At 43.5% G+C, this 20,684-nt stretch overlaps 1 protein-coding gene across 3 annotated transcripts in view; it reads right to left on the bottom strand.

Moving 5' to 3' along the window:
• The window catches only part of UBE2J1 (ubiquitin conjugating enzyme E2 J1), a 35,374-nt gene extending 19,704 nt beyond the window's left edge, over positions 1-15,670 (bottom strand). The window contains exons 1-5 of one of the 3 annotated variants that reach the window (XM_075923889.2): positions 15,510-15,656; positions 8,910-9,034; positions 6,669-6,742; positions 3,892-4,023; positions 1,161-1,245 (exon numbers count right to left, since the gene is read on the bottom strand). In XM_075923889.2, the coding sequence (XP_075780004.2) occupies positions 1,161-1,245; positions 3,892-4,023; positions 6,669-6,728 (277 nt within the window). In that variant the 5' untranslated portion in view covers positions 6,729-6,742; positions 8,910-9,034; positions 15,510-15,656. Of the gene's footprint in view, positions 1-1,160; positions 1,246-3,891; positions 4,024-6,668; positions 6,743-8,909; positions 9,035-15,509 lie in introns of all 3 variants that reach the window. The other 2 variants (XM_075923888.2, XM_075923887.2) reach the window with 2 other exon arrangements.
• Positions 15,671-20,684: the final 5,014 nt, after the last annotated feature.

Consider the following 20,684-nt stretch of genomic DNA (forward strand, 5'->3'; position numbering starts at 1 on the left):
TCTCCCCCTATGAGATTTCTTTTTCTATGGTGCTTTCTGTTTTATAGTCTTCTGGCAAGACTGAGGAAGCGTGTTACTTCCACAATGCTGAGGAAGTATATTCCACCTTCCACTATGCTGTTGCTGCTCTAGTTGAGGAGAAACAGACTTCCTACTTCTGTCTGCTTTGCCTTGTCTGCCCACAACTGTGCAATATCCTTGCTTGTGCAGGAAATTCTCCTACCAGTTCAGCAGAGGAGCCATTCCACCTGCAGAATTGAAGGCAGCCTAGCATCAGTGATGGTCATAGTCCTGCCATCCATAAAAATGACTTATTATGGGCAATACAGGCCCCAAAGGTTAGTTCCAGATAACTGTGGTGGAAAACTGTGAATACCCCATGTTAGTTATGACGGATTAGATCTTAGTGATTAATTTACATCTAGGTGAACTCCACACACTCAGCATTTATTTCTCCTATTTTGATTAAAAACGGAGATTAACATGGAATCAGTGTGGGTCCCAAAATGAAGTTTGGGTATAGCTTTGGAGTTTTCAGACACTAAAGCTTGGTTAACCTGAATAAAAAGTGACATGAATAATTAAATGTGACTGATAGGGGAGAGGATGTGCTCACAGCACCAGCCCATGCTCCTACTTTGCCTTTACCTTACCCTGGAAAAATACACACTTAGTTGGCTTTCTGCAGCTATAGTATCGTCTTGTAATTTTTTTTTTAGCCCTGTGGTCAACGGACATCATAAGATAGTAATTACACTGTCAATCAAAATAGATTTGTTTACAAAAAAGCTTCAAGTGAGATTAACAGAAATGCATTAATTTAAAAGTTTAGATATCAAAGTATCAAGGACAAACAACATTAAAATCACATGCCTCTTCTCTCCATTCTACTTATTTATCAATAAGAGACAGAAGCTGAAACCCTGTTATTTCCAGTGTTTCCCTGAGGTCAGGGGAGCAAGTAGAAAATATTCTTCTGCATGTCATCAGAGATTAGCCCATATATCAAGCAATATGTTTAAGCAATATGCTGATTAGCACAGTATAAATCAGGTAAAATATTGAATAATTTAATGAAGAATATAATTTTGAAAACCAGTTTTGTTGATATCCATCAATGTTTTGCTCAAGAGTTACAATGAATATTAAATAATACTCACTACTCCATGAAGGCTGCCATGTTTCAGGGTGATGTCCTGAGATGCTTAAACAAATTTTCTTCCCTACTTCAAATCTGCCATTGGCCTTCAGGGAAGGGAATCGCAAAGAAAAACAAAAGACATTCTTCAATCCAAATATTATTTGTTACACTAGCCAGCGTCTACCAAGAAATCTAAGCTGTAAGAATTGTTTCAAGTAAATCTGTCCACAAATATGTAACAATGGAACAAATGACAATAATATAAAGCTAGATTAGAGTTGCTGAAGCCACTGTTGCTTCCATTTGCACAAAGCACTGAAAACAATCATAAGGCGGCAAAAGTCCTCCAAAAGTGAGCTCTGGATACCACTTTTAAAATCTGCAAGATTTAATATGACAAATAAGAATAAACTTGCCTGCTTTAAGAACAAAAATACTATGGAAAATTTACTGGAATTGATGAATAATGGGTGTTCATAATTACATTCTTGAATCATATAAAACAATTTAAAAGTTACAGCTTCTATAATGCCATCATTTGCCTATATTAATGCATGTTTTGCCTATATATACATATATGATAGATTCTTATGACTGAAAGTGTCTTCAGTTGCTTACAACTTAACCAAACATTTGCCAATTGTCAACCCAAACATTTGCCAATTGTCCACATGAGGTTCACTGGGGCAGGGGGGGAGAAGGAAGAAAAACATTTCCATTAAAACAGTTCAGCAGTTTCCAAGAATTAGATTAGGGAAAAATACATTGTTTTGCCCATGTTAATTTTTTTGATATGTTTAGTTCAGAAACTAGCACTTCTATGCTTTTCAGGAACTTAACATTTGACAGGAGTTCCTCTGGGTACCAGAAAAGTGCTTGTTGCCATCCCTGTGAAAATTATCCAAATTTGACCAGTTTATGGCCCTTTGAAAAAAATCTCAGTTTGCACATGCTCATTAGATGCTTGACAGAGTGTGGCAGCTACGTTCTGATGATTCCGTCTGCATGGGGCTCTAGAGACTTATCAGAATCATACCTGCTGTTACTTCTCTCAGCTGCTGGGATTGACTATGGGAGGAGGCACAGGACTAAGAGCAATGAAACTGTCCTTCCTGTGCTATCCATGCTCCCAGGAAGGTACACGGTCAATGCAAAGGATAAGCAGCAAATCTGAATACAGAGTAAGTGATGAGGTTGCAAGAACCCGAGGACAGAGAGGAGCAATGAAGAGGGAAGGACCCAGGGAAGGGGAATGAACAGAACTAGAGGATGAAGAGCAGGACCCGAGGGTGTACAGGAGCCGAGGAGAATGAAAACAAGCTGAGGGCACAGGTAGAGCATCCATAACCAACAGAGCAAGCTCCCATTCAGGACCTGAAACTGAACTCTGGAATCTCAAGCATCTAACATTCATCCACTGTCAACAGCTGTGGAACCTACTAGAAAAGAGTTTGTAATCCCATTCTAGTAGCAAGTCCACATAGAGGATAGCAGTCTAGTACTACTACCAGTTATTCCAGGGGTTCTCAAACTTTGTGATACTGCGACCCCCCTCTACGTTGCTTGTGACCCCCCAGGGAGTCAGGACCCAGTTTGAGAAACACAGAGTTACTCAATTAACTCGGGGGTAAAGATTTGTATTGCAGATCTAATCATTTAAATCCCCAATGACAACCCAAGTAGAGGAGTCAATATGGCTCAACTTTATGTAACTTCATTATGATACAATCTTTAATTGAATGGTCACATACTATTTTTTCCATACTTTTATCTTAATAAAATATGCACAAAGGTTCTGAATTAAGGTTGCACATGTAACCTTAATTCCGGTATTTTGGAAGGTTTCTGTGTTTGTTTGTGCAACTTTAATATTCTTTTTTAGAGATCATTGATTCATTCATTCATTGATAGATATTTTACACAAACAAATATTTAAATATTTACTAAATAAAATCCTCTTGATATCTTGAATTTGAAGCAAGATCCTGCATAGTGCTGGGCAGATGCAGCTCTCGATGTTAAATGAAATTGTGGATAGTAAACCTCACTCAAGATGAGGCCCCTGTTTGCTCAACCACTATTTCTCACCGTTTCTGTGGCCTTGAAACAATAATTTGAAGTGTTTTAACAAACAAAAGATAACAGTAATTAAATTATGTAACTAGAGATGACATCTCAGTGAGTAACATAGGTAATTCTTCCTGCGTACATCACTATTCCGAAGTGAATCAAATGGTATTAGGCCCCTACTGAAACAGTAGAGGAACTATTTTTCCCTCCCCTTTCAGTGGTCTAAGCACTAAGTTCATCGTAGGATGGCTTTTCCATAATGTATATAATCTTACAAAAATAGCCTTCAAATTTCATTTAGTCTAATTTACAGGTACACAAGTGAACAAAACAAAGAGTCATAATGCTGCACTTTTCTCTAAGTGACCTGTCTCTCATATTGCCAATACAGGAGGCTCCTGACTTGCGACATGATTGGTTCTCAGGGAAGCCTCACAAGTCAGGGGCATAACTCAAACCCTCATTTGCAATAGATGCTGTGCGCCGTCTTAAATGCAGGCCAAGGACATAAGTCGGGAGTTTTCGGCCCCTTCCGCACTTATAAAAATGGTTGTAAGTGCAGGGGGTTGTAACTTGGGCAGTCAGAAGTTGGGGGTTTCCTGTAATGAATTGTTAAAGACTTTTAAGGTTCCTGTAATTGAAATGACCATATAAAAAGCATGACAGACAAATACTCTTACTGTTAACAGAATGATGCTTGGGGGTTTCATGGGATACTCTGGTGGTAGTACTATTCGTCCATGATAAACTCCGCCATCAAAATCTGAATCTGGAGGGCCTCTAACAGTAAAATGCCATTCGAAAAGATTATCCTAAAAACCAAAAAAACCAAGAGCATGAATGTCAGAGAGAGTAGGATAAGAACAAATAATCATTTTTTAAAACAAGCATGGACTATAGCTCTTTTAATTTTTAATTAAAAATTAAAAATCAGAAGAAAGCTAAAGGAAGATAACTAATATCACTACAGGGTACTAGCATTGCAGAGGCTATAATTAAAGGGCAATAAGTATTTCCTTTGAAATGTCATTACTTAGTTACTCAGTTCCTCAGGTATACAAGTGAACAAAACAAAAAGTCACAATGCTGCACTTTTCTCTAAGTGACCTGTGTCTCATATTGCCAATACAGGCAATTTCTTCAAAAATATTTCTTCAAAAATACTTCAATTTCTACCTGATTCTTTAAGTCCTTTTCTGACTGACTAGTCTGAACATCACAAACATCAGACTTACAATGGGCAGGGAATTTGCATACAGAGAAAATGGCACAAGTATGCCTCTTGTTATCACACCAACATCAAGAGAGTCTTGTACCCAACACCTTATGCATATGGATACAATTTTATCCAAGTGATGTTATGCATCACACACAACATAGTCACAGTTCACACACTAGTCAGGGCAACCAAAAAAACCTATATAATTACAACTCAATGTGAACAAATATGCATTTAACAACACAACAATGTAACGTATCTACATGAACACTGAGTTAACAACAAGCTGAAGTAGGAGGACTAATTCGTTCATGTCCTTGAATCTACTCTTTGAAATGGAAGTAGATCAACCTGTTAGTGTGCACAGTCAGCAGGATACATATTGACAGTTTATAAGCAGTAGGCTAGAGCAGGAGAGTCACACTATATTGTGCCACAAACTGAATATTCATGTAGACAGTGATATACTTTTCATCACAGAGCAAGCTATTTTGGAATTTTATTTTCTGTACAATACTTTTTTCAAATACACATAATGGGAAAGTCTCAGAAGTAGCCATGTTAGTCTGTAAATTTAAAAACCAATGAGTAGTCCTGTGGTACCTTAGAAACTAACCACACACACACACACACACACACACACACAGAATCATGAGCTATCGTGGGCAAAACCCACTTCTTCAGATGAGCTTAACCTCTGCAATAGATTAACTACTATTACGATCATTCTTCTTAGTAAAAAAGGAACTGTAATCCTCAGCATGTTCAAGATGATAAACAGGTGCTATGAACCAAATATTTCATCTGATTATTCTAGGAGTTGGTGGGATACAAGGACTTTCCTTTTTCAATTATAAACTTACAAAACTGCTTTCCTTAAAGGGCAGGCAATGAAAAGCTGTTTTATAGCCACAAGCCACAATAAATTAATTTCCTTTTGAAGTATTTTCCTCCACAAATCACCAACAAAGTTAAATAAATACACCATGCACATCAGGTGTACTGCATTTAAAAATAAGTCTCAAACCTCAGTCCCAAGGTTTCACTGTGTAGGTGGCATTATCCCTCACAAATGCAGTCATGCAATCAGCTTGTATTACGAATTTCTCAACCATTTAACTTATTACCTGGCTCACTGTTTTAACTATTTCCAAAACCTCACTGTATCAAGATGAGGGTCTAAAACAAAAGCCCACGTAGCCCAGGCCTGATTTGAGGCCTGAGGCCTAGCTACCAATGCACAAACATGGCTAACACGAATTGATAATAAGTCCAGGTGTACAACAGTAATTGGTACTGGTCATAAGTTGAAAGCACATGGCACCACCAGCTCATTAAAAAAGACCTTGGTAACCACTCCCCACAGATACAGACCTAGGTTCAGGAAAGGTTCTAAAATGAGTTTTTGTCCAGCAGGGGGCAGTGAGAGTTCCCCATTGGTTGAGCTGAAGCCATTGTTACAAGTGCATGGTGATTCGGTAGAGTCTACTGACAACTATTACTGTACTTCGCTTAACAATAAAGCTGGCTCGGCACCTTCGATCATCATCTGGTTTGTGGTCTTTCGGGGGGAAACGGCTCTCTTGGAATCTGCTGAATAGGTCAATACGGCTCAACAAAAATACTTCCACTTTGTTTTGTTCAGCTGGAGCTGAAGTAGCTTTGTCATCATTGAGCCCAAGATAGCAAGAATATGGAGTACACGTCTGTCTTCTGTATGAATAGTTTCATCTGCTACCCTGCTGATCCATTCAAATGTATGCAATTTTTCTTTTAAATCCTGATTGTATGCAGTGTTGTAGTAATGTTTATCACAGCATATTAGAGATATGAGAAGGCTCATCTCTCTCCCCAACAGAAGTTATCTTTTATTGGATTAGCTTCTGTATGTGAGAGATGAGAGAAGTTAGTCCAATAAAAGATATTACTTCACCCATCTTGTCTCTCCAATAACTGAATGTGATATTCAAAATCCTTGGGTAAATAAAGGCTTTCTAAATTGATCTGTACTAGGTATAACTCTAATATACGTCCGAGTTTACATTCCAAAAATCCTCCAATTTTTGAACAGTTAAGGGTATGCAAGAGGCAGAAAAGGCTTCTGTTAATCTGAAAGCTTCCTATCTCCAAAACCAAAATTACATACTGCCTATGGACAAAGCAATGTCATCATGAAGAATTAGGTATTATACAGCAGAAACAGACTAACAGCTCCAGTGAATACACACAAAAACCAACCTCCAAGGGTTGTGCATGGTAATGATCAGTAGGATCCTTCAATTCGGCTGCTTCCTTCATTAAACGTTTGACAGCTGAAAAAAGAAATTGGGAATATTAATATAAAAAGCTCCCTTAAAAACTAAAAATGTTTAAAATATACAAGCAATTCTGTTTGCACGCTCTTGAAGGAGTCACTTAATCTAACAAAGCAGCTTATAGGGTACACCACAACATGTGTCTTTCAAGTGACTTCCTCCTTATCCAAGATGCATGTGATAAATTACTCAGATATGACTCATTAAATCCTGTGTCCTAAGAGCATAGAGTTCTGAAAAACATTATGTTTGTTTCACAGTTTACCAAATAATGTATTTGAACATTATGAATAAATTGTATGTGATTTATTTATTCAGCTGTTATTTAATAAATGGAAACATAATTGTGGTCAAGTCCTCACCCAGGGACTCCTTCAGCCACAAATCAACCGGAGACCCTTTCTTGTTCAATCACCCATGCTTTTTATTATCTCTGCCAATTTCCCGCTGCCATCCATTTACAGAGTTTTGTTTGTTCCAGCAGCAAACTCAGCTATCCTCTCCAGCTGGCTCGGGAGCGCACACAGCCACTCTCTGGCTCCTCCCCTTCCACTTCCCCTCCACTGCCTCTCTGGCTACCTTTTCTAGCCCTTTGGCTAACAAGGCCCACAGATGTTTCCCATTAGCCCCTTGGGCATGGGCTTGCTCAGCTGGCTTCAATTGCCCTTTTCAGTCAGGCTGTAGAGACAGAGCTCTGGCTTAGTCAGCAGCCTGTCACAATAACATTTACTAGAATTTCACAACTGCTTTCAATATATAAACTATAGTTGAACAAGACATATCTATCACTCTATGTAAACATTTCTTAGGCAATTGCTGTGTAAATGCTTGTCTACATTACCACTTAAGCCAATGCAACTTATATCGCTCAGAGGTGTGAGAAACCCCCCCCCCCCCCAGCGCTACATAAATTACACTGACTTAAAGTACTGTTTATATCAGATTATGTTGGCAGGCAATGCTCTCCTACCGATATAGTTTCTGCCTCTGGTTGAGGTAGAGTACTTGTTGATCGGAGATCAGTCTAGTGTAATCTAGTCTCCCACTAACAGATATACGATTTATGAAACAGAAGTAGTAAATTTATTTGGTTCAAATGAAAATCAGTAACTACCTTTGACAAGAACTTAGGTTGGGGCCTAAGAGTTATCCTTATGCAAAACCATAAAAAAGGAAGTGCTAAAAATGTTTTCATTTTCTCAATTCTTGTCTAAAGCAATTGCTTCTAAAAATGATGCCTGGGGCAAAGTGTGGGGAAGGGGTCAATAGGCTCTTGGGGAGCTGGGGCATATGGGCAACTGGCGAATAACAGTGAAGGTTAACTAATGAGCCTAAGCTCATTGTTTAATCTTGTATGCAGTTACACTTTCACATCCCTAATTGAGCTACATAAAAAGAAAATCTTTTTCATTTAGAGAAGTCTTTCTGATGGAAAATTTTCTATTTTGTAGTAGAATTTCTTGTACTAAAAGGAAGCACTTTTTTTTCCAGTAGCGCTCAACTGGCCAACATCCAGCTTGTTGAATATAGTGACCTCAGGCTTAGGAGAACCAAAGGTCACATAGTTCAGTGATACTATGTCTAGACAGATGTTCTGAATGTGTTATTTTTATTGCAGTTCATCATCTGGTAAGTGGGTTTTGCCCATGAAAACTCATGATATTATACTATGACACTATGATACTACTAGAGACTTTTGTTAGCCTCTAAGGTGTCACAAGCCTACTCATTGTTTTTAAAAAGTTACAGACTAAAACATCCCCAATGACAGCACTGAACACCTGGTTACAGAGCTCTGCGACTTCGTCCTCACTCACAACTACTTCTGATTCGGAGACAATTTGTATTTTCAAGTCAGCGGCACAGCCATGGGTACCTGCATGGCCCCACAATATGCTAACATCTTTTTGGCTGACCTTAAACAAGATTTCCTCAGCTCTCACCCTCTAGCAGCCTTATTCTACTTACGCAACACTGAAGACATCTTCATCATAGGGACCCATGGGAAAGAGACCCTGGAAGAATTCCACAGGGATTTCAACAACTTCCACCCCACCAACCACCTCAGCCTGGATCAATCCATCACACAAGAGATCCACTTCCTTGACACATAGTACAAATTTCCACCATCCTATACCAGAAACCTACCAACCGCTACACTTACCTTCATGCCTCTAGCTTCTGTCCCAGACACATTTCTCAATCTATTGTATTCAGCCAAGCCCTAAGATACAGCCAGATGTGCTCCAATGCCACAGCCAGAGACAAACACCTACAGGATCTATATAGCTGAAACAAAAAACAGGACTATGTAGCACTTTAAAGACTAACAAGATGGTTTATTAGGTGATGAGCTTTCGTGGGCCAGACCCACTTGCTCAAATCAAATAGTGGAAGAAAATTGGCACAACCATATATACACCAACGGACACAATCAAAAAAATGAACACATGTGAAAAGGACAAATCAAATTTCAGAACAGAAGGGGGATGAGGAGAGAAGTAAATGTCTGTGAGCTAATGATATTAGAGGTGATAATTGGGGAAGCTATCTTTGTAATGGGTAAGATAATTAATGTCTTTGTTTAGACTGAGGCGTAAAGTCTCGAATTTAATCATGAATGACAGTTCAGAGGATTCTCTTTCAAGTCTGGTGTGAAAAGGTCTTTGAAGCAGGAGGCAGGTAATCAAGTTGTTGAGACAATGCCCTTTCTGGTTGAAATGGCAAGAAACTTTTTTCTTTGTGATCCTGTCTAATCTGTTTTGTGGGCATTGATTCTTTGGCGAAGGGTCTGAGACGTTTGTCCAATGTACATAGCAGACGGACACTTTCGGCACATGATAGCATAAATTATATTTCTGGATGAACAGGAATGTGTGTTCTTGATCTTATAACTCATCTTATAACTTATAATTGGTTAGGTCCAATAATGGTATCAGCAGAGTGAATATGTGGACAAAGCTGGCAACGGGGTTTGTTGCAAGGGAAAGTTCTGGGTTGGTATTAGTGTGCTATGTCCTGTGGTTGTTGGTAAGAATCATCTTGAGGTTAGGTGGTTGTCTATAGGAGACTATGGGTCTGTCTCCCAGAGCCTCTCGGAGTTTAGTATCCTGTTCCATTATAAGTTGTAGTTTATTGATTATGTGTTGGACAGGTTTAAGTTGGGGGCTGTAGGTGATGACAAGTGGTGTTCTATTGTTGGTTTTCTTGGGTCTGTCTTGAAGTAGATGGTTTCTAGATATTCATCTGACTCTTTCAATTTGTTTTTTTATTTCTCTGGGTGGGTAGTTGAGGTTTATAAATGCTTGGTAGAGATCCTGAAGTTTCTGGTCTGTCAGTGGGATTAGAGCAGATGCGGTTGTATTGAAGGGCTTGGCTATAGATGATGGATCGTATCCTGGACACCACAGTACAAATCACCAATGGCAAATTAGACACCACTCTACAGAAAACCTACTGACTTATACAGTTACCTACATGCCTCTAGCTCCCATCCAGAACACACCATGTGATCCATCGTCTATAGCCAAGCCCTCTAATATCATTAGCTCACAGACATTTACCTCCCCCACCCATCCTCCTTCTGTTGTGAAATTTGATTTGTCCTTTTCACCTGTGTTCATTTTTTTTGTTTGTATCCTTTGGTGTATATATGGTTGTGCCAATTTTCTTCCACTATTTGATCTGAGCAAGTGGGTCTGGCCCACGAAAGCTCATCACCTAATAAACCATCTTGTTAGTCTTTAAAGTGCTACATAGTCTGGTGTAGCTGAAACAAAAAACAGGACTAACACGGTTACATTTCTATCAGGATCTATATAGAGCATTCTTAAAACTGAAATACCCACCCAGAGAAGTGAAAAAATAGATCGACAGAGCCAAAAGAGTACCCAGACATGAATTACTTCAACACAGGCTAAAAAGAGAAAATAGAATTCCACTTGTCATCACCTATAGCCCACAACTTAAATCCCTCCAATGCACTGTCAACAATCTACAACCTATCCTGGAAAATGACCCCTCACTCTCAAGTCTTGGGGGAAAGGCCAATCCTCACCTAACAACAACCTCAACAAATTCTTTCCAGTAACCAAGCAACACACCTCCATCACGATCATCCAGGAAATCGCCCCTGCAATCAGTCCCGGTGCCAACCCTGCCCACACATCTACACAAGCTATTTCATCACTGGACCCAACAACATCAGGGGCTCATGTAACTGCACAGTCACTACTGTGATGTATGCCATCAAATGCCAGCAACGCCCAACTGCCATGTATATTAGCCAAAGTGGACAGTCTCTATGGGAAAGAATTAATGGACACAAATCAGATATCCAAAAAGGCAACACACATAAACCTGTTGGAGAACACTTTAACATGCCTGGTCACTCGTTAGTGGATCTCCAATTCATTGTGTTGTTTCAGACCAATTCCACAAGCCAAAAATACACAGGGAAGGATTGGGACTTAAAAATTAAACTTGTAAATGAAGTTATCAGATTGCAATGAACAGAAATATTGGCTGGGCGCACATTACCTTCCACATCCTAATGAATTAACCAACCAAACAAACAATGGAGGTTCTAATTGTTCTTATCAGCCTCTTGTAACTTGAACAATCTATTCACTCTTCCCCCCTCCTTCTCTTCCCCTCCCTTATTTATTCTTGGATCTGGACTATTAATACTCCAGTCATCTGAATAAATGGGGTTTGCCCACAAAAGCCCATACCACCATCTACATGTTTAGTTAGTCTTTAAGGTGCTACTAGACTATTTGTTGTTTTAAGTTTTTAGAAGTACCCCTCTGAGATATTCTGAGAACAGTCGGTCAAAATGGTCTTTGCCAATTTAATGCAAATACAGGTTGAACCACTTTAGTCAAGCATTCTCTGATCTGGCAACATCCATGGTCCAGCATGATTTTAGTTAGCTGGATGTCCACTTATGGGTGTGGCCAACATTCCCATGGTCCCACAAAATATGTTTACAGCCACCAGTCCTGGTTCTCAGTACTCTGTACTGGTAGTAGTTAGCTCTAATTTACCCTTAAATGTCTTCAAACTCATATCATCTATATTTTTGTTAGTCTCTAAGGTGCTGCAAGACAATATGTTGTTTTGAGTTTTTCTAAGAGCCTAGTAATCAGTGAAAATGTTGGTAATGCTGCTAGACAATATTGACCTCCCATGGTCCAGCAAATTCTCTGATTCAGCACTGCTCAGGTCTCAAGGATACCGAACTAGAGAGGTTCAACCTGTAGAATCAGTGTAGCTACATCCTGTCTAACTTTGCACGTGCCTTTTGGAATCAAAGGATAAATACGTACATGGGTCCTTGATCCCATAGTATGAGAAAGGCCTCTTGCAATGATCCTGGGCATGTGTCCCCTGCCTTTGCTACCAATTCAATAATGGAATTTCACACATCACTGGTGATGGTTTGTCTGCTAGGTTATTTCTGACTCCCAAACATAAGGAGTGATTTGAGGGTACCCCATTTTGATTACATCATGTCCGTTACCTGCTCGTTACTTCCATGTCAGGTGATGATCATGTATCTCCTTGCTCCTTTAAACAGTATAATGAAGATGCATTGCCCATTAGAATATGAACTGTGACATTTTGTAGAACAGACTGGCAGCACACGGACTGGCACCACTCATTACATCTCACTGCCATGGGCACCAGAAGGAAATTGAGGGACAGCTGTGACCATGTTGCCCTTTACACCACCAGGTACAATTTTGGGGACAATCAAGATGGACAGCAGTCATCAGAATCTGGCCATCCACTAACACATTACAGAATTACAATAGTCCTGCTCATCCACCCAATAGAGTTTAACACATTGACATCCCAAAGAAAACTAATTGCCCTCCCTCCTGCAAGATGGGTACTCAGTAAACAATTGAGTTTACAGAGGCAATTACAGAGAGAGAGAGAGAGAAAGGATCTTTCTCTAGGGATGTAAGAATTTAGCTTATCAGTTAACATTACTGATTAACTCTCAGCTCGCAGGGCCAGCAGCCTCCGAGAGCCTGCAGAGCATTTAACTGTGTAACCCACTGAATTTCAATTGGTTACACAGTTAGTGAACGGGGGTGCTGTTATTTTTACATCCATATCTTCCCCCCTCTGTCCTTTACTCCAATCCTGCTTCCTGGTTGGGGCAGAAGTGACCTATGAGGGGGCCCTCGAGGGTGGGGTCTCCAGCCACATGATCCCCCACTCTTCCTGTCCCTGCATCAGCCTCTTCCTGAACAGAGAGAGTCCCAAGGTCTAGAGGGTCTGAGGCCAGTAGCAGAGGTCTCACTCTCACATACTCACTCATACCCAAGCAGCACACCAGGAGGGCAAAACAACTGAGGCCATCTTGTTCTACTTCCCCCTGCCACTGTTGGCGACTTTGGTGAGGGGATCCCTCCTGCCAGCTGCTGGCCAACTCATTCCATCTACAGTGTTTGGGTGCATGTAATTCCTCATGCCCTCCCCCTTGGGTTGGGGTGGGATAGTACCATCCAATCTGGAGGGAAGAAAAGTACTCTTATCTTTTTTTATTTTAAGAGAGTAAGAAAGAGAGATGGTGGTGTAAACCAGTGATTTTTAACCAGAGGTCCTCAAGGGTCTTCCAGGGAGTACATTGGGGTGGTCAAGATACAGCCCAGAGGCCAGGTCTGGCTTGACAATCCTTTGGATCTGGCCCATAGCCCAATGGGACCCTCAGGCAGGCTCCCTGCCTACTGCAGCCCCAGACTGCTTGAACGCGGGTGAAGACCTCGAATGCTGCCCCCTCCAGCAGAACAATCCTCCACACTCTCATTGGTCGATAACTGGCCAACGGGAGCTGCAAGGATTGTGCTGGTAGCAGAGGCAGCACACAAAGGCTCCCCGCAAGGTACATAGTGTGGAGAGGCACATGGCACTAGCAGTCAGCTGCTTTGAGCTGCAGCAGGCAGGGGGATATCTGAGAGTCCTGCAGGTAGCTGACTGGGCACAGACCAGGTAAGTGCCTCCCAGCCAGAACCTACACATGGTAGTTCACCCTCTCCTGTACTCAAACTCCCTGCCCCAGATCATGACCCAAACCATTGGCACCCTTTCTGCCCCAGGTCACAATTGCCTCCAAGACCCTGAAACCCCACTTACACTCTTCTCACAGGCCAGAATCCTCTGCTGCACCCAATCTTCTGCCCCAAGTCACAACTCCCTCCTTCATCCAAATTCCTCCCAGACCCAACAAACATTCCTACACCTCAATCCCCTACTCTGAGCTAAGGATGTTAAGGACTAGTCAACTCTCTGATAAGCAAATACTTATCTGATAGGCCAGTCGACTAGTTGATTCCTCCCCCCCCCCTTCCACTTGCTGCCTCTATCAGACAGAGGCAGCAAACAGGAGGGGGGGAGGCGGGAACAGGGGTTATTTCAAAGCGGCAGCACCACATGGAGCCCATAACCCAGGCTCCATGCTTTGAACACTGTGGCAGCATTTCAAAGGGGGCAGCACTGCACAGATCTGACCATGGGCTCAGTGCGGTGCTGCCACTTTGAAATGCAGTGTTTCAAAGGGGGCAGCATTGCACAGAAACCAGGATCAGCTATACAGCGCTGCCCCTTTGAAATGCCACAAGGGCTCTCTAGCTGACCCCAGGCTTCCTGAAGCATTTCCATGGAACCCGGAATCAGCTGGGGAGTCCCCAGCTGATCCTGGGCTCCATGAGGGTACTTCCGCTTTGAAACGCGCCAAGAGCCCCAAAGTGGAAGTGCCAGCGTGGAGCCCTGAGTCAGCGGGACTGCCCTCTGGCCTAGGCTACATGCAGAGCTCCGCATTCCTCCTTTGAAATGTACAAGGGGCTCTTGTGCATTTCAAAATTGGAAGTGCCTATCGACTAGTGAATTAGTCGATGGAAATTCCATCGACTTCTCGACTAGTAAATTAATCGTTATTTAACATCCTTACTCTTCACTCTCTTCTGCACTCAACCTCTATCCCAGACCCTGCTTCCCCTCCAAAATAAAGTGCAACCCTTGACCACTTACATTTTATGCTGAAATGTGCATACATTCATAATCCATTTGATTTTATAGTTATATAATACAAATGAAAAGGTATGGAATTCCCCCAGAACAGTGTGCTGTGACACGTTTGTATTTGTCATGCCTGATTTGGTAAGCAAGCAGATTTTAAATGAGATGAAACCCGGGGGCATGCAAGTCAAATGAGATGCCCACAAGGGGTACAGCAGTCTGGAAAGGCTGAGCGCCACTGGCATAAAGAATGGGAGATACTGGCGAGGAAAAGTTGGGGAAACAGCGCCCCTGGCATGGGGGGAGACTCAGGGCCCTGGCACGAAGGGACCAGGCAGGAGAACGGGGCCCTGCCGTGCAGGGAGAAGAACAGAGCCCCTGCTACGCGGGGAGTGGGGGCAAAGCCCCCAGCCCAGGGGTGACCCCGGCAGGGGAAGAGGAGGGCCGGGGAGAGGGGGCCCAGGCGCACAGGCTCTGCCACTGGCGAGGAGGGCGATAGAGGAGGGAGGTTCGGCCATGCCCCCGCGCTCGGGAACGGGCTCGCCCCGCGGGCCGGGAGACGAACCGGCCTCATCGCCCTGTGGCCGAGGCGCCGGCAGGCCCGGTCCCGGCGGGTGGCTTCCGGCCCGCTCCTCCCGGGCCGCCGCGGCCTGCACCCGGGGCCTGGAGGGAGGCCGCCGGCTCCCGTCCAGCCACCGCGCCCGGAGCCCGCCCCGGCCCCTCGCTCGCTCACCCGGGCTCTTCAGGTTGTAGCGCGTCTCCATGGCGGGCGCCGGCTCCCGGCTATGCGGGGCGGGGCGGGGCGGGGCCTGCGCGTCGGCGGCTGCTGACTCGGCTCCGGCCGCGGCCGGAAACGGGCCTGACGTGGCAGCGGCTGCTCTGTGACTCCCCCGCCCCCTGCGCGCCGCGCCAGCCTCAGCCCCGCCCCTCGCCCCTTCCAGCCAGCCCCCACCCAGACCCCTTCCCCGCCCCGCAGCCGCTCGTCCACAGCCCCCTCCCAGTAGCACATCACCCCACCTCAGGGGTTAGGTCTCCAGTCGACTATCCCATAAGCAAATGCTAATGGGACAGTCAGTCAACTAGTCTGTCGCCCCAGTTGTTGCCTCTATCAGCTGAGCCCGGGGCTCAGCTGTGTGGGATGCCCCTTTGAAACACTGCAGAGGCAGAGTTTCAAAGCAGCAGCAGCCTGGATATTTAACCGATATTTAACATCCTTACTCCCATCCCAATCCCATCCCGCCAATGCAGCTTTCGTCTCCCAATTTCCCTCCTGATCCCTCCCCATACGGTCCCAATTCCCAAAGCCCCTCCTCTTAACACCCTGATCCCCCTTCTGACACTGTCCCCATCCCTGATAGCCCTATTGATACACCCACCCCAAATACTCCTATTAATGCCACTCCATTCCTGATCTTGCTGATTTCACACCTCGCCATCCCTGATGTCTTTTCTGATACTGCCCCCATCCCTTTTACCACTTACAACTCAGTCCTCATCCTTACGCTTCCTCCCTTGATAACTCCCCCAATACAGCTTCTCATCCCTGATACTGCTCCTGATATTGCCCCTACCCTGATACATTCCCTGCAGCCCTACTGATACTGCCCCCAGGCTGCCCACATAGCCCCTTTATTACTGAAGCAGCCTCACCATCAATGTTGCCCTCATCCCTGACATCACTCCTGATACCTCTCCCACCCTAATACTGCCAATGCCTCTACCCTGAAACAATTCTCACTGCTGACATTGCCCCCACCTCCATCCCCATCCCTCTCCCAATACCACCTTATTACCCATACTGCCCTCTCCTTGCTACCCTCACGATACCTTCTTCACCCTAATACATTTCCATTGCTGATACTTTCCCTATAGCTCTCCCAGTACTTTCCCTGCTTTGTTACATCCCCATCACTTATATCCTTCTCTGTACTACCTCACATAGTACCTTCAACCCATATACTCTCCAAATCCCTTTCCTGTGCTGATGCACCCTTACCTGGTATACCACCCTTATTACTTGGATTTAATGCTCTCTATTACTTGGATTGAATGCCCTAGGGGACATTGGCTCCTGATCCATAATTGAGGCACATAGGTGCTATGATAATGTACATGAATAATAAGATAATCAGGGCTCGACAAATCACTGAATCTACTCGCCCGTGGCAAGTAGATTTCAGCCAGTCGCCCCATTCACCGCCGGCGCGCGCATGCGCAATGCGGGTCTCGTGCATGCTCAGTGTGGAGCTGGTGAGTAGGTTTCGTCGCCGTTTGTCAAGCCCTGAAGATAAGCATGTACATTTATTAAAGTAGCCTGATTTTCAGAGGTACTGAATTCCTGTCTATTTCTTTGGGAGCTCTGGAGCAGCAGCACCTTTGAATCAGCCCCCTTTTACTGATGTACCTAATTTTAATCACTTAAGTTTGAAAATGTTTGTCCTGGCACCAGGTTTAACATTTATTTTGTTATTCCCTAGTTATTGTCCATATCTCCATCTCTTTCTCATTTCACCTTTCTCATATCTCATGCCTCTCTGTAAACCATCAGCAGTGAATACCAGTTGCACACAGAAAGGTCGAACACTGGTATGGTTCTACAAACCGGTAATTTTTTGCCTGCATAATTATCTTTTTGTTTCAATTTCAAAAATTACTTTTCGTTTTCAACTCCTAAAATTGTTACGTAGTTGGTATAGCTTGGAGAGTTAAGAGATAGTTGCATTTCAGTAGTAGGCAAGTCATCTTTATGAATATAGGGCAACATTTGCAGTGCAGTAGTTGGAGGAACAGGGCATAAATAATCTTGCCTCTCCCTCTGACTCACTGTTACAGCAGGAGGGCAGGATTCCAACACAGAAAAGCATTAGGATGAGAGATTAGCTAGTGCATCAGTTTGTTTACAAAAGAACCCACTGTTCTATAGTTAATGTCCAAGAACACATGACTCCCTCTTGGGAGCATAACCATCATAGAAACACACAGGTGAAGTCCTAGAAGGGACCTAATAGGTCATCTAGTCCAGTCCCCTGCATTCAAGGCAAGGATAAGTGACAACTTGACTATAGGTGTCTGTCTAACCTGTTCTTTAAAAACTCCAATGGCAGAGATTCCATGACCTCCCTAAGCAAGTTGTTCCAGTGAGTAACTACTTTGACAGGAAGTTTTTCCTCATGTCTCCTCTTTTGCTGCAATTTAAGTACATTGCTTCTTATCCTTTCTCAGAGGTTATAGAGAACAATTTTCACCTTTCTCCTTGTAACAGCATTTATGTACGAAAAGAGTTCTCATGTCTCCTCAGTTTTCTCGGATTAAGCAAAACCATTTTTTTCAGTCTTTATAGGTCATGTTTTCTAGAACTCTAATAATTTTTTTTGCTCTCCTGTGGACTTTCTCCAGTTTATCCACATCTCCCCTGAAACATGGCATTCAGAACTGGACAAAATTCACCAGTTCAAGCCTCATCATTTATTGTGTCTTGCTCATAGTTCTCCTGATAGGTCCCAGAATATTTGCTTTTTGCAAAAATGTGACACTCTTGACTCATATTTAGCTTTTGATTTGCAATAACCTCTAGATCCCTTTCCACAGTACTCCTTTCTATTCATTTTCCATATGTGCAGTTTATTGTTCCTTCCAAAGTGAAGTACTTTGCAATTGTTCTTATTGAACTAGCCAATTAGCCCATCATAAGACGGGATTTTCACGTCTCTCCTCCATGTCAGTCTTCTCTCCTGAGCCTCCGGTCTCTCTCTCTCTCAGCTCTCGTACGCCTCCTGCCTCTCTCTCTTTCTCTTCTCCTCCCCCTCCTGCCTCTCACTTGGGGGACCGCGGAACTCAAATGGCCTTTTGGGCTCCGCGCTCCTCGTGCTGCATGGGGAATGTGGAGCCCAAACGGTCGCTTGCACCACTTGCTCTCACGTGGCGGCCTGGCTGAGCGGTGCTGAAGTCAGCCAAGCGCCATGGCAGGAGGCGAAGGGGGGCGGGGTGGTGATGTTCACAGCCAGGGGGCGGGGCCTGGAGCCGCTGTCACGCTGCACATCACTGCCCCACCCCCCTTCCTCTCCCGCCGTGGCACTCGGCTGACTTCTGCACTGCTGAGCCAGGCCACCACAGGAGAGCAAGCAGCCGTTTAGGCCGCACACTCTCCATGCAACTCAGGCCACCCAAAAGGAACACCCAGCATTTCAGTGTTACAGACTCTCAGACATTGGGCTACTATATATATGATGTAATCCTATTTACCTCAGACCATTTCTCCAGTTTGTGTAGATTATTTTGAATTTTAATTCTGTCATCCAAAGCACTTGCAATGCCTCCCATCTTGATAATCTTCTACAATCTTTATTCAGATTCGACCTCCCTTGTCTGGCACCCTCAGGACCTGACCTGTCCCAAAGGAGGGAATTTGCTGGATCGGGGTGGGCCCTGACACTGGCCTCTCAGGGCACTTCCCTTTCCTGAGAGCTCCTCAATTGTAGCAGTCCTGCGTCTTCCCCACCCGACTGGGCATTCCTGAGAATGGGGTTGCCCGGCTGCCCCGCTGCTGCCCTACCTCCAGGGCTTCCCAGGGACATGTCTCGCTGGTTCTGCTGCTGTCCTACACGGCTAAGGCTCCCCGGGTGATCTAGGTGTTTGCAAATTGTTTGCTTAATTATTTGCTCCATTTTTCAATGTCATGAAGTTAAACTGATTGTTTATGATTCCCCAAGTTGCTTTTGTTCTCCTTTTTATGGACTGACACTATATTTCCATCTTCCAGTCCTCTGGAATATCTCCAATCTCTCATCAGCAGTTTTAAGGGCATGGTGCATGTGAATTTGCCCCCATTTGTTTTTAAAGGATCAGTAAGGAGTAGCACAGCACATAAACTTGTTCATCCTCCCTCATTTAGGGTACATCCACACTGCATGTTTATTTCTGAATAAGCTATTGTGAAAGAGATACTCCAAAATAGCTTATTTTGAAATAGCACGTCTACACTACAGGGAAGCCAGGAAATTAGTCCAAGGCAGGCTCCCCTAATGTGGATGCACTACCTCAATTTAGAGCCCCAGTAGCACTGGGGAGTAATTACTTTGAATGGCCTGGAGGAGGAGCTATTTTGAAATAGCAGCAGTAGAGCGTCCACACTACAGCTATTTCAAAATATCTGTTTTGAAAGAGGTATTATTCCTTGTGGAATGAGGTTTACAGAATCCAGAATAAGCCACCCATTATTTCAAAATGTGTAGATGCTCGCAAATTTATTTCAGAATAACGTCTGTTATTCCAAAATAACGCTGCCATGTAGACACACCCTAAGCTACCTTGAGTCATCTTGCCACATACTAGTAGAATGGCCCTACACATGGCCAAACCCCTTCATTCTCTGTAAGGGTCATATTTTACCCACAACCTTTAAAGGAATTTTTATCCTCCTTTAGCCAGGAGAATTCTAAGAGTAATCCGGTTAATACTTGTGTTGTTCAAATAGTAATATTTAGATGAGTTGGCTGTTGTCTCTGGGTTGTGCTTGGCAGCAGTTACGGCATCACTTTATATAGCTCACAAAGGAAGCACCTGCACTTAACATGAACTATTAGTTTCTAGCTAAAGAAGAAATACACAGTCATCATAACTGCATCAGACTAAATATTACTGAAACAATGCAAATACAGTCATAATTTTTATAATGTAGAAATCCATTGCATTTTTCCCCCATTCAATTAAATTACATCTCTGCCAGTTTGGGGCCATGGGTACCCATAATACTAGGTTTAACTGCACTTCTTGATTAACTTTATATACCCGAATGAAGCTAGGTTTCAACTCCACAATTCTCCGTGCTACCTGCTGACTTGTTACAGCCTCCCTTTGAAGGACAGGATACACCATGGCTTCCAGGACCTCTAACTAGTTTCCAAAGGCA

This window comes from Pelodiscus sinensis, chromosome 3 (assembly GCF_052426305.1).
Source record: "Pelodiscus sinensis isolate ZL-2025 chromosome 3, ASM5242630v1, whole genome shotgun sequence".
NCBI classification, from domain to species: Eukaryota; Metazoa; Chordata; order Testudines; family Trionychidae; genus Pelodiscus; species Pelodiscus sinensis.